Raw genomic sequence first — 12592 nt, 5'->3', positions numbered from 1 at the left:
TCATATGTGAATGGATCTTATAAACAAAGAGGATTCTATGAAAATCTTCTTTTATCCAAAAAAAACTGTGAAAATTACTCATTTTTCTTGGATACCCAACAACAAGGAGTTTATAACTTCTCAAAGTTTATTATTAAAAAGATTATATCTATTGAAGAATGGGGAATTTCTCCATTAGTTGAAAAAGAATTCTATTCTCAAATTCATAACATGAATTTCAAATTCAATTATTGGGATTATGTAAAAGGTTTTAATAAAACCTTATTCTATGAAAATCAAAAAAAAAAAAGCATTCTTGGTTTTTAAAAATCTGCGAAAATGCTTTTCATCATCCAATTCCTAATTTGCCTTTAGGCTGGTGGAAAATATTTGGCCTCTCTACAAAAATTTTGTCTGAAATCCTTAAGGTATTAATGAAGGAATGGATTGGTTGCTCTCCAAAAATTCAAGAATATTCCTCACAAACTATTGAGGGAAAACCACTGGTATCTTCTTTATTGAATTTGGCATTCCATGAATTTGGAAATGAAAACCCCACTATGACAAACAGAGGCATTCCCTATTTATGGCGAATAAGCCTAACAAAATTCTGTGATAAAATGATGAGAGATGACCCAAAAACAGGAAAATTATATGGTTATGAAACCATACAAAATATGAAAGAAAAAAATCAAAGCTTATAAGCATGATTTAAAAAAAACAAAAAAGAAGAGGAGACTCATAGTCCATTCAAAATTATTACTCAGAAATATTCTAAGATATATTAAAAACAAAAAATGATTGAAATATATGTGGAAGAAATGAAGAGAGATTTATACAGAAATATTTCCTATTCTGATTCAAAATCAGATACTTCAATGACTTCAGATTCTAGTGACAATTAATTTCATAGAAACGTGATGCAAGATGCCCAATGAGTGACTCGTATCCATAATTAGCAATTAATGAGTATATTAATCATGTGATCATGTTTTGATTTATTAATACATGATTAAAGAAATTTTCAGATGGATTAACGGACTTCAGAAATAGACTCAAAATGATCGGAAATGGCCCGAAGGATGACCAAGAACGAAAGCAACGTTCGTGGAACTGACGCAACGTTCTGGCCATCTGATTTCATCAGTGACGTCAGCAAGATGACGTCATTGCTTACGAACGTGATGGGACAATCGGACGCAATGATCGTGGAACGGACGCAACATTCGAGAACAGACACAATGATAGGAAAACGGACGTTCCGTTCTGCATTTATAAACATGGGATCCGAGGTCTCATTTCAACTCGTCCCTCTCCTCTCTTCTCTCTCTTTTTCTTAGCCTTCTAACTCAGATCTAGGAAATTCTAGGCGTCCTATTGGGAATCCGGAAGTGGCGGAGCGATCCAGGCATCATAGCGGAGCTGTGCCTATGTTTTGAGGCAATCGTCATCAGTGGGCTGATGACGGACGCAGGTATAGCTATTGTCTCCTTAAATTATTTAGGAGTATCTATTAGCTTAGTTAAGGCTTTTAGAGCTTAAATAATGATGCATGGGTATTTGCATTGTAGAGTTGATGATAGTCTTGAAACCTAAAGTGGGACTGTTAGGACTGCCTGTAATAAGAAACGTAAGTACTGACTGAGATAGCCAGCGGGTTTTTATGCTTATATGTTGCATTGTATGTCATATTATTCTGCAGCATGTGCATATCATATTGTGTTTGTCCATATTTTGAGATAAGCCATGTAGGACGGCTCAGCCTTGTTCGGACGGTCGATGTCGAGTGCCCCGCGACCGACGGGTTAGCCGGCACTGGCATCTGTAAGACACGGTCTACGTTCGGTAGGAATGAGCATTGTACGTAGGAACCCGGGTTGTACCACTCATGTCCTAGGCGTCATTCTGAGCAGTTGTATACAGTTATCGCAGATATGGATACCCTGTCATTTGCATGCATCATATTTGTATGGTTTACCCGTGCTTTCGTATTGAGCTTAGAGCTCACGTCCAGTCTTTTCTGTGTATCTGAACACCCCATTCGGCAGGGCAGGTGTAGGTGCAGGGTTGAGCACCAGGGTCTTGGAGTAGCCAGTGACCAGTGAAAACAGCAGGATTAGCTGTAGGTCTTTACCCTTAGGATTAATTGTAATTCGATTGGGTTGTATATTGATTTATTTAATCGGTTGTACCTTTTCGGTCTGCTTTTATTTAACTCTTCCGCAGCAATTTATTTAAGCATGCTTAATTATACTCTAAACTCTGATTAGGTAGTGAATCCGGGTTGGGTCGCTACACCCAAGATCCTGCAGAAGATATAACAAAATTTTCGATTGAAATGTTCTTTGATACTTTAAAAGAATCATTAAAAGATAATATCAAGAAAATGGATGATCACTAATGGAGGAACATAAAAATATTTGTCCCAAATGTTTCTGCTACATCCAATAAAAGAAAAATTTTGATCAAATAATCATCGAAAGCCATAATAAGAAGCAAAAAAGTTTTGAAAAAGATGAGCAATATTCAAAAAGGAAAAGAATTGCAAAAGAGATGAAAAAATTGATTAAAAAAAAATCATAATGTTAAATTCCAGCATTGCATGCAGAAATATTCCGCTACTACAGAATGCATCGAACAACATCTACCCAGAAACATGATGTGACAGAAAGGTGACCTCAATCAAGCCGACTAACTTTAACAAAATGGCTTTAATAAAGTAGCTTTTATTAAGTTTTATTTTTTAGTTTGAATTCCGAGGTTTCATGTCCGTATTTTCTCTTATAAATAGGTTTAGCATTATTTGTTGCAAGTAAGTCGAAAAATAATTCTTTGCTCTCTAAATCTTGCAATCCGAAGCCATTGTGAAATAATACTACTACTGATTTCCTTGTAAGTTCTCTTATTCTTATTAAATTTTTGTTTTGATATTTAAATATTTCATATTTGTTGATTTAGCCTCTATGGCATGCTAATTTATTTGTGCTAAATCATGACCTGAATTTATATAATTATTTATAGCTTGGTTTTTATATTGTATATAGACTCATAAGATATATAAATAAAGTTTTTATGGGTTAAATCAATAGGTTAAATCACAGATTCAAATATTTGATTAAAAACTCTCTTTCAACTCTTCAGTCGTTTTAGCTGAGTTATGATGTTTAGACGTTTTTGAGCGATTTTTTGAAAACTGATAACCAAATTATTTGGTAATATCATTTGTAAAAATCCTATATTGATTTGTAAAAATATTGTAATAATGAAATTTTAAAAATAATTGTATTATTATAATTAAGATATAAATTTAGATTATTATGCTAAATACAATAATTTTATTAAAATTAATAGAGCGTAAATAATAATAATTATTTTTAATAATAATTATAACGAGAACAAAAAAAATAAAATCACATTCGAGTAGCTATAATCTTTTATTTTTGATTAAAAAATATTTGATTATTAAAAATAATTTCATTCCATATTTTTTTTTTCCGTTACCAATCATTGGAATAATGGAATGTAATATACCTATTATTTCATTCTCATTCTATTCCATTCCAAAGTCAATTTTATTCCAACATTATTTCATTCTAATGTACCAATCATGTCCTAAATGAATAGCCACAAAAAATGACATTACATTAACACAAAATCACGCCCATTAATAAACAAGTGATGTAACAGAGCAATATCATTTGTTCAAACCACAATTTTTTTCCCACAGAGAACGTTAAAACCTCAGTATTCAAAACTTTCATTAGGCCATTCATTTCACACACAGTACCCACATATGGGGACTATTGTCCAGACAGCAATAAAATTTTCATAATAAATATTAAATTGATCCAAATGAAGGAGAACTTAAACTCCTATTTATATTCCCCGAACAGCCGCGCCAGTTTGTGACCAAGGCTTCGCAACTCCAAAAAAATTTTAAGAAGACTGGCAATGTTAATCAGAAGCAGCTCAAACTATAGCGAGTTTCAAGGATTACCAATAAGTGTTCTAGCTTTATCGTAAGCGTAACCGAATTATGGCATCATCTACTGCTCCTGTGCATGCTGCTGCTGCCTTCTCCGATAAAAGAATAACCCACCCACTGATTTTTCCAGTCAGTGAACTTCCCACGATCGTCCAATTTTTCATTCTGAGTTTAGGTAAATGCCAATTCCAAGAATAAATGACCATGGATTCAAAGCAGCAGGTTTCTACTTGGTGTTGTGTGTAGGAACACTCAGATAGAATTTAGTGTTCTTGAAATCATCCAACATCGGATTGTATCCGTCTTTGGTTCTCGTCTTTGAAGGGAGACCGAATTCATCCATAAATGAAGATGCATCAAGCTGAATAAAATTAAAAACCGAGGTGAGGAACCACAAGTCACCATCAGGAATTCTGTTGGCAGTAAAGAAACATCTTTTAAGCATCAGGGCGATTATAGGGAGTAAAATAATTCTCCTTCCACAAACTTGGTTTTTTGGCTATGTTTCAACTCCTTGGATTGGCATTCGTACAGTAATCTTTTATGTTTTACTTCGACCCTTTAACGTAAAATGTAGAGCTGTCAAAATTCATTGCAAAGATATAACCACCGAAACTAGATTTATGTTTCCATGCTGAAAGATGCAAAATGAGCCCACTAACTTCAAGACAAACAGAGTGTAGTTGGAGTGTTGACATGCATATGCATTGTTATTCGGAAACATCAATTGGGCTAGTAAGAACATAATTCTGTTGAAACAAAAATAAATTCCATCAAAGAGGTAAAATGGGACATATTGGTGTATGAACATATACAGTCCTTTTCTTTATTGTTGTTGGCTATGTATTGTCCTAGAAAATGAAATTAAACTATCAACTTGAAGATAACATCATGCCACAAGAACTAAAGCTGGTATTTATTTTATATCAGATCTAGTTGAAATGTCAAAACTGGGGTCGGGACAACATTATTTAAAATTTGGAGCACTGTAAGACTTGAAGAACAGCTAATTACCGTGATTGTTCGCCTCTTTTTCCCCTTGGAAGACTTGGATTCATGTGGCTTTAGCCATCCAGAGCAGTAGTGATCCATTCTTTCCAAAAGCCCAAAATCTGTCGGAAAGAATATATCAGCATCGCCCTGTAGAAGATAATGATATCAAAACATCAGAAGAACAATCAATTGTCATAAGAGAAAATCAAATGTAAGAAACTTTCAACTCAAAAATTGCTCATGGGACAGATGTATCTCTATCTGACTATACACACATGTTACTTATCAGGAATGCACAATATACAATATAGTTAGAAAAGCTATGTGGTTATTTGCCGTAAGCAAGAAGAGTCCTCCCATATAGATAGGACACTTCAGAATGGTTGGAAAAGTGAAAACTACGTCAATTCAGTTTTCTGCAGACACTATCTCGCAGTTATAATCACACTGCATGCATGTCAACGGTTTGACACGACAGAGTTCCAGCGGTGACTGAATAGGACTCAATTATAAAGGATCACAGTTCCAGCAGCTAATCAATAAACTAAGCCTACGGATTAAGGTCCAGATTCAATTGTAGAACTGACCATAAGCCTGCATTCAGGAGCTATCAATAAGTATAAACTAAAGAATCTGGAACACAAAGTTCTCAGTCAGGTGTCGAATAAATATGAACATTGCTGATATTGTTCTCATTATTCAGCAATACGCTTTGGCTACATGACCTTTTCTATCCAATTTTGTTAGTGTCTTCATAATTCACAAGCAATCACATTACTTATGCAAAGTGGTTGAACGTCAGAAATTACAAACAGAAAATGCACCTTTGCATCCAGATAATTATTGTAATCTGAGTTACTGCCATCTTTCTGCAACAAAAGAAAAAAGGACGAGCAGTTAAACTCCAGAGACCATCTTCCATGGTATAACAACATACTTGAATTACTAATTTAGGAGAGATATTGGCTTACCGACTATTGAGATCAAAACACAGTTTCAGTAAATAATCAATTGAAACATTGTTTACAACACTAACCCACAAAGGATATGCATTGAAAGAAGAATTTGCAGGGAATAATAATTCTCTATTATTGATCATCCTTTTATAAGATTTACAATCTACATAGCATATGTTATGCTACAAATCAGGGATGTCAATCACTGATTTTAGGTAAAGAATATTTCGTAATTAGTTACTTTCCTATAATACAAAGATCCTAGCTAATTTACAGATTTACAATAATTCCTAAATTAATTTCAGCCTTCCAAAACTCCCCCTCAAGCTGGTTTGAAGATATCTTCCATAGCCAGCTTGCTTACAAAGATATCAAACTGTTTTTTGTGTAGTCCCTTGGTGAACACATCAGCCACTTGTACCTTTGTGGGGGATATATGTCATGCACACCACTCCATTGTCTATTTTCTCCTTAATAAAATGCTTGTCCACTTCCACGTGTTTCGTACGATCGCGGAGCACTGGATTGTGAGAAATTGAAATTGCAGCCTTATTATCACAATATAACTTCATAGGAGATGATCCCAACACCTTTAACTCCTCCAAAAATCTTTTAATCCACATAATTTCACAAATGCCATGAGCTAATGCTCTAAATTCTGCCTCAGCGCTGCTTCTAGCAACTACGTTTTGCTTTTTGCTTCGCCAAGTAACCAAGTTGCCCCCTACAAATGAGCAGTACCCCGAAGTGGACCTTCGATCCACCATACTTCCAGCCCAATCCACATCAATGTAGGCTTCAATTTGTATATCTTCTCTTGACTTAAACAAAAGTCCTCTTCCCGGTGTTCCCTTTAAGTATGTTAGAATTCTGTAAACAGCTTCAAAATGCTCCGATCTAGGTGCATGCATAAACTGACTAACCATGCTTACTGAGAATGCTATGTCAAGACGTGTATGGGATAGGTAGATTAGGCTTCCAACAAGCCTTTGGCAACGCTCACGATCCTTCACATTCTCGGCCTTAGCTGTAACGCCCAGAAATTCGTCACGTAAATCCGCATGCATAACTAGGGGATTTAATAATTTTAAAATAATGTGAAAATGTGTTAAATTGTTTTTATGAGTTATTATGTGAATTATGTGATTTATTTGCATGTTTTAAATATTATTGCGACATTTAAACCGCTAAGTGGTAATTTATGAAATTATTTGAGAAAGGTTATTTTATGATCGCGTAGGCGGGACCGTGGACGAACGAAATATTAGTTTTTTTATCCAAAATATTTTATGAGATTTTTAAGAGCACTAAAATATTATTTTAAAGTATTATTTCATGAAAATTGTAGCATTTATTAGTATATATATGTGTGTGTCCATTTTTATCCAAAATAAGTCATTTTAATGACTTTTAATAACTTTTAAAAATCCCCTATTTTTATATTTTGGGATTTAAGTTAAATATCAGATTTAATTATTTTGTATTTAAGAGTTTTAAGTTTATTTTATTTTATTTAATAATTACTTAATATCTTAAGCTTGTTTTATTAAAAATGTAACCTAATTCTACCCCTTAAACCTACCGTAAATTCACCTAGCCGCCTCCTCATCCCTTATTCCCCATCTCCACGTTCCCCAGCAGAGAACTCAGCCCCATAGCCGACTTGTAAGATTTTTCCTATTGTTTTGGAGATCCATTCATCCCGGAAAGCCGTACGCGCGATTTAGACGTTGTTTCTTGCAATTATTCATCAAGGCACGTTTGATTTCATTCTTGAACACCATTTAGATCATATTACAAACTTTTTCATGCATGAATGATCTGATAATTCATGTGTACGTGAATTGAAATGAAAATACTCAAGTTCATGCATGCACTCACGTTTTTACACTTGTTGGATTGATTTGATTCATGTTTCTGGCCATGGAGAGTTCGAGCCTGCTGTCCTATGTTTCATGGGTCTAGAAGGATCACTTGGGGTCAGGTTTGGTGGGTGGAAAGGGGCTGGAGATGGCTAGGACCGAAGCCTTTTTCCTTGGTTGCAAAGTAGATTACGGCAGTTTCGGGATTCCCGAATCGTGGGTCGCTAGGGAGGTATAGGGATCGGTTCAAGGCGAGGCTTGGTTCGTTGGAACCGCCCAGACGTGTGCTACGTCTAGGCGGTGGAGCACCGGCCATTCGGCGGCCGGAGCTGGCCGGCAGCAGGCCATAAAGCCTGCTGCCACATGGCCGAGAGGAAAGAACATGGGGGAATTAAGTCTGTACGTGATGGGTTTGGGAATTGGGTTCCTTTTTTTTATTTCGGGTTATGGGTTTTTTAGGCGGGCCGGGCTTGGGTCTTGGGTTCGGGTACGGGTCGGGTCACGTCTTGATGGGTCAAATTAATTTTAGTCCGGGTCTATATTTTTATTAATTAGTCTTGGGTATTTTATTTTAATTAATTAAGAGTTTAAGTTAGTAAATTAATGGGTTGGGCTTGATTAAATTAATTAATTGGACTAATTTAATGGGCTTTAATAATTATTGAGGTGAGCCCACTAATTTGTCATGGGCCGTGTGATCCATGAGAATTATTGGGCCAAGTTGTGTCGGGTTTAGTAATTTTATAGGTCAAATTTATAAGTTAATGGTTAGTTAATAATTTTATTTATTTAACTTTAAGTTAATAAGTTGATGGGCCTAAACTATGTTTTAAGTGAGCCCATTAGTTTTCCATGGGCCCCGGGCCCATGAAACTTAATGGGCCAGGTCAGGTTGGGCTTTTGGGTTTTTGAATCAGTCTAGAAATTTAAGGGTTTAAGTTAAGTGGTCAGCAGCTCGAACAAGTCCTTGAAAAAAAATAAATCTCCGTAAATATATATTTAATTCATGCATGTATTTTTATTAGATATATAAATATGATTTTTTAAGAAAATAAATTAAATATATATTTACGGACAAATTTTCATGAAATAAAGAAATAAATGAGAATTTTTAAGTTCATGCATCATGTAAGAATTTTTATGATAAGTTTAAATGTATGTTAAGAAAAATATATTTTTATGGAAGTTGAAGTGAAGGTGGAAAGTGATGTAGTTGGAGGCCGGGATACCTGAGCCCGGTGACCTTCCTAATGAAGTTTATGTTATGATGAGCTTATGGATCCAGCTGAGAGGGCTGGTGAAGTGGCAGCACAGAGATGGAAACCTCACCGCCACGTACGTTTGTTTTAAGATTGATCAATCGCTTAGTATGAGGTCACCAACATGGATACGACCTGTTGAGAACTAATAAATCATGATAAGTCATTTTATGAGATTTATTAAGTATGATGATATATGTTATAGCATGATGATTAAGCAGTATAATTTTTATTTCATGTTTATATGCATATTATTTTAAGATCATGCACGTATAATTATTATGCACATATTTTATATGATGTGTGCTTGTATGTGGTTTCATTTTGTTATATAAGGATAGAACGTGTTGAGCATCTGGGCTCACTAGATTTAAATGGTGCAGGTGAGCAAGTTGTTAATGAGGAGAATGTGTTCCCGACTGGCGGCGATGGCGTATGAGTTTCCAGGCGGCTAGAACCTGTGACCATTGCTCTATGATTATTTTTACGTTGAGATTTAGAACACTTATTTCCGCACATGTTTTAGTACTTTAGATTTTTTTAGTATATGCATGGATGTTAGATTTAATTATTTATTTTAATGTTTGAATGGATTTTGGTGTAGAATTATTATTTAGAAATTTCATTATGGAATTTTTTATAAATTAATATTTAGTAATTAATTTTAAGTATTTAATTGCATGCGTGTACTTTTATTGTATTTATTGTGTATATGTATTTTAAATTAAGTAAAGTTATTTTTAAGTATGATATATATATGTATGGGCATATATATATTTATATTTATTATTTTATAGTTGAGAGTTTTAAAAAAAAAAAAATTCAGTGGGAATTTTAGGATGTTTCATTAGCAGTCTGCAGCTTTGCATTAGGCTCTATAGGTATTCAGCAGCGCTAACAACATAACATACCAGTCTCATTAAGCAAGTCAAGTGCATACTTTCGCTGGTTTACGGAGATACCCTCTTTGGATCTAGCAAACTCCATTCCAAGAAAGTATTTTAATGCACCCAAGTCCTTGATCTCGAATTCCTTGGCGAGCTCTACTTTCAACTTTCAACTTCTCTAATTTATAGCAATCATTCCCAGTTATCACAATATCATCCACATAAATAATTAGGACAGCCACCTTTCCTCCTTTTGAATGTTTGTAAAACATAGTGTGATCTACTTGGCTTTGAGTATATCCATAACCCTTTATCACCTTCCCAAAGCATTCAAACCAGGCTCTAGGGGATTGGTTGAGTCCGTACAAGGACTTTTTTAGTTTGCACACTTTCCCAACTCCAATGCTTTCTTCGAAACCTGGTGGAGACCTCATAAATACTTCCTCCTCTAAATCTCCATTAAGGAAGGCATTTTTTACCTCCAATTGGTGTAAAGGCCAATTGAAATTTACTGCAAGAGACAACAAAATTCTGATTGAGTTTATTTTAGCTACCCGAGCAAACGTCTCTTGGTAGTCTATCCCATAGGTTTGAGTGAAACTTTTTGCTACAAGTTTGGCTTTGTATCTTTCAACACTTCCATCAGCTTTGCTCTTTATTGTGAACACCCATTTGCAACCTACAACATTTTTTCCTTTTGGTAATTCAACAACCTTCCAAGTATCATTTTTTTTCAGCACATTCATTTCCTCAAACACTGCCAATTTCCAATTCAGTTCATCTAGTGCTTCCTGAATGTTTCTGGGTATCGTAAGTTCTGAATTTTTTGTTGCGAATGCTCTATAATTGCTGGACAGATTGTTGTATGAGATGTATTTAGCAATAGAATATCTAGAGTATGTTCGGACCCCCTTTCTAAGTGCAATAGGAAGGTCATGATCCGTGTTCTGCGCAGGGATGACATGGGCTGGTTCTAAGACAGGTTCTGGTGCAGATTTTTTGGGTTCATTATGAGGGGCTGTTGATGAATTTGAGCGGATAACAATGGGGGGAAGAGAGTGTATAGATGCAGGATAATCACCTGAAACATTTGGGAGAAGACCATCGGTTAGGGATTCTGTTTGGCCATGTGTTGGAGTGATCAAATGGTCTTTACTTTGTCCAGGAAATTTCCTCCGTGAATAAACCAGTGGCTCAAGAATTTCTCGATTTCAATCGTAGTATTTCCTTCTCTGACAGATCAAATGGTGATCCGGATTAAGCAGATTGAGGTTCCTGATTCTCCTTTTCCTATATCTAAAATCACATCAGGTAAAGGTTCAATGATTTCCCAAAAATTTTGTTACACTAATTTCTCCCCCTGAAATAATTTTTTAGGGAAATATGGAGTATGTTCGAAAAGGAAACATCCATACTTGTGTGAACCCTTTTGTAAGAGGATAAAAACATTTGTAACCTTTTTGGTTAGGAATATATCCTGTAAAAATGCATTTTTCTGCCCTAGGATCCAGCTTTGACCGTGATCCCTTCTGAATATGCACATAGGCAGTGCACCCAAATATTCGCAAGGGTAATTCTGAATTAATTCGAGTATCAGGAAAATTCTGTTTTAAACATTCCAATGAGGTGCTGTACTAAAGCACTTTTGTAGGCATTCTATTGATTATCTAAGATGCAGTAAGTATGGCATCCCCCAAAAATATTTTGGAACATTCATGTGAAACATCATAGCCCTTCCTACTTCTAGCAAGTGCTTATTTTTTCGTTCAGCTGTTCCATTCTGTTCAGGAGTACGAGGACATGAGGATTGGTGTAGAATGCATTTTTCTTTCAAAAACGATGCTAAAATTTTATTAAAATATTTTGTCCCATTATCAGATCACAAAATACTGATTTTTGCTTGAAATTGATTTACATCATTTGATAAAATTCTTTAAAAAAAATTCAACTTCAGATTTTTTCCTCATTAAATATACACATTAAAGACGAGTATGATCATCTATAAATGTCACAAACCATTTTTTACCCGAAACAGTCGTAACTTTTGAGGGTCCCCAAACGTCACTGTGAAAGAGGTAAAAAGGTCTTGATGCAGGAAAAGGTTTTGAAATGTAAAACTTGCGTTGGCTTTTTGCCATAAAACAACTTTCACATTGGAATGATAAAGGGTCTGCCTTTTGAAACAATGATGAGAACAAATATTTTAGATAAAAAAAACTAGGATGCCCCAATCTATAGTGCCAAATCATTTTTTTTTTTTTTTATAGGAAACTATGATTTTATATATAAAATTAGATTAGAAGATTTACAAAAAGTGGACTAGTGGTCCACCGAGGGTAACTATTATCCAAAGCAAACTACCCCAGTTATCAAACTAAATCAAAGCCAATTTCCAATCCCTATACAAGTCTTAAATAGCCAAAGATTGAAATTTAGAATCCTTGTGGGCCCACATGGATACTGTCAATTTGATCTTGTCCCAAATTTCCTTCACTGATTCTTCACTATCTTCAAAAATTCTTCTGTTCCTCTCCAACCATACGACCAACACACGCAATGAACCACTATTAACCAAAAAACTTTCTCTTTCTCTCCAAACCGAACTCCTAAATCAGTTGCATAAAGGTCTTTTGTTGAGTTCGGCATTACCCAAGATAATCCCAATTCCTTG

At 35.0% G+C, this 12592-nt stretch overlaps 1 protein-coding gene across 6 annotated transcripts in view; it reads right to left on the bottom strand.

Annotated features, from left to right (window-relative positions):
* Window positions 1-3633: 3633 nt before the first annotated feature.
* Window positions 3634-12592, bottom strand: part of LOC140875216 (protein arginine methyltransferase NDUFAF7 homolog, mitochondrial) — a 37998-nt gene continuing 29039 nt past the window's right edge. For all 6 annotated transcript variants that reach the window (XM_073278823.1, XM_073278825.1, XM_073278824.1 and 3 more), the window contains 3 exons: window positions 5782-5826; window positions 4979-5104; window positions 3634-4325 (listed from right to left, as the gene is read on the bottom strand). In XM_073278823.1, the coding sequence (XP_073134924.1) occupies window positions 4191-4325; window positions 4979-5104; window positions 5782-5826 (306 nt within the window). In that variant the 3' untranslated portion in view covers window positions 3634-4190. The remainder of the gene's footprint in view (window positions 4326-4978; window positions 5105-5781; window positions 5827-12592) is intronic.

Source organism: Henckelia pumila, chromosome 1, assembly GCF_033568475.1.
Source record: "Henckelia pumila isolate YLH828 chromosome 1, ASM3356847v2, whole genome shotgun sequence".
NCBI classification, from domain to species: Eukaryota; Viridiplantae; Streptophyta; class Magnoliopsida; order Lamiales; family Gesneriaceae; genus Henckelia; species Henckelia pumila.
Note: the sequence above shows the minus strand (reverse complement) of the source record. Positions and strands in the feature narration are given on the sequence as shown.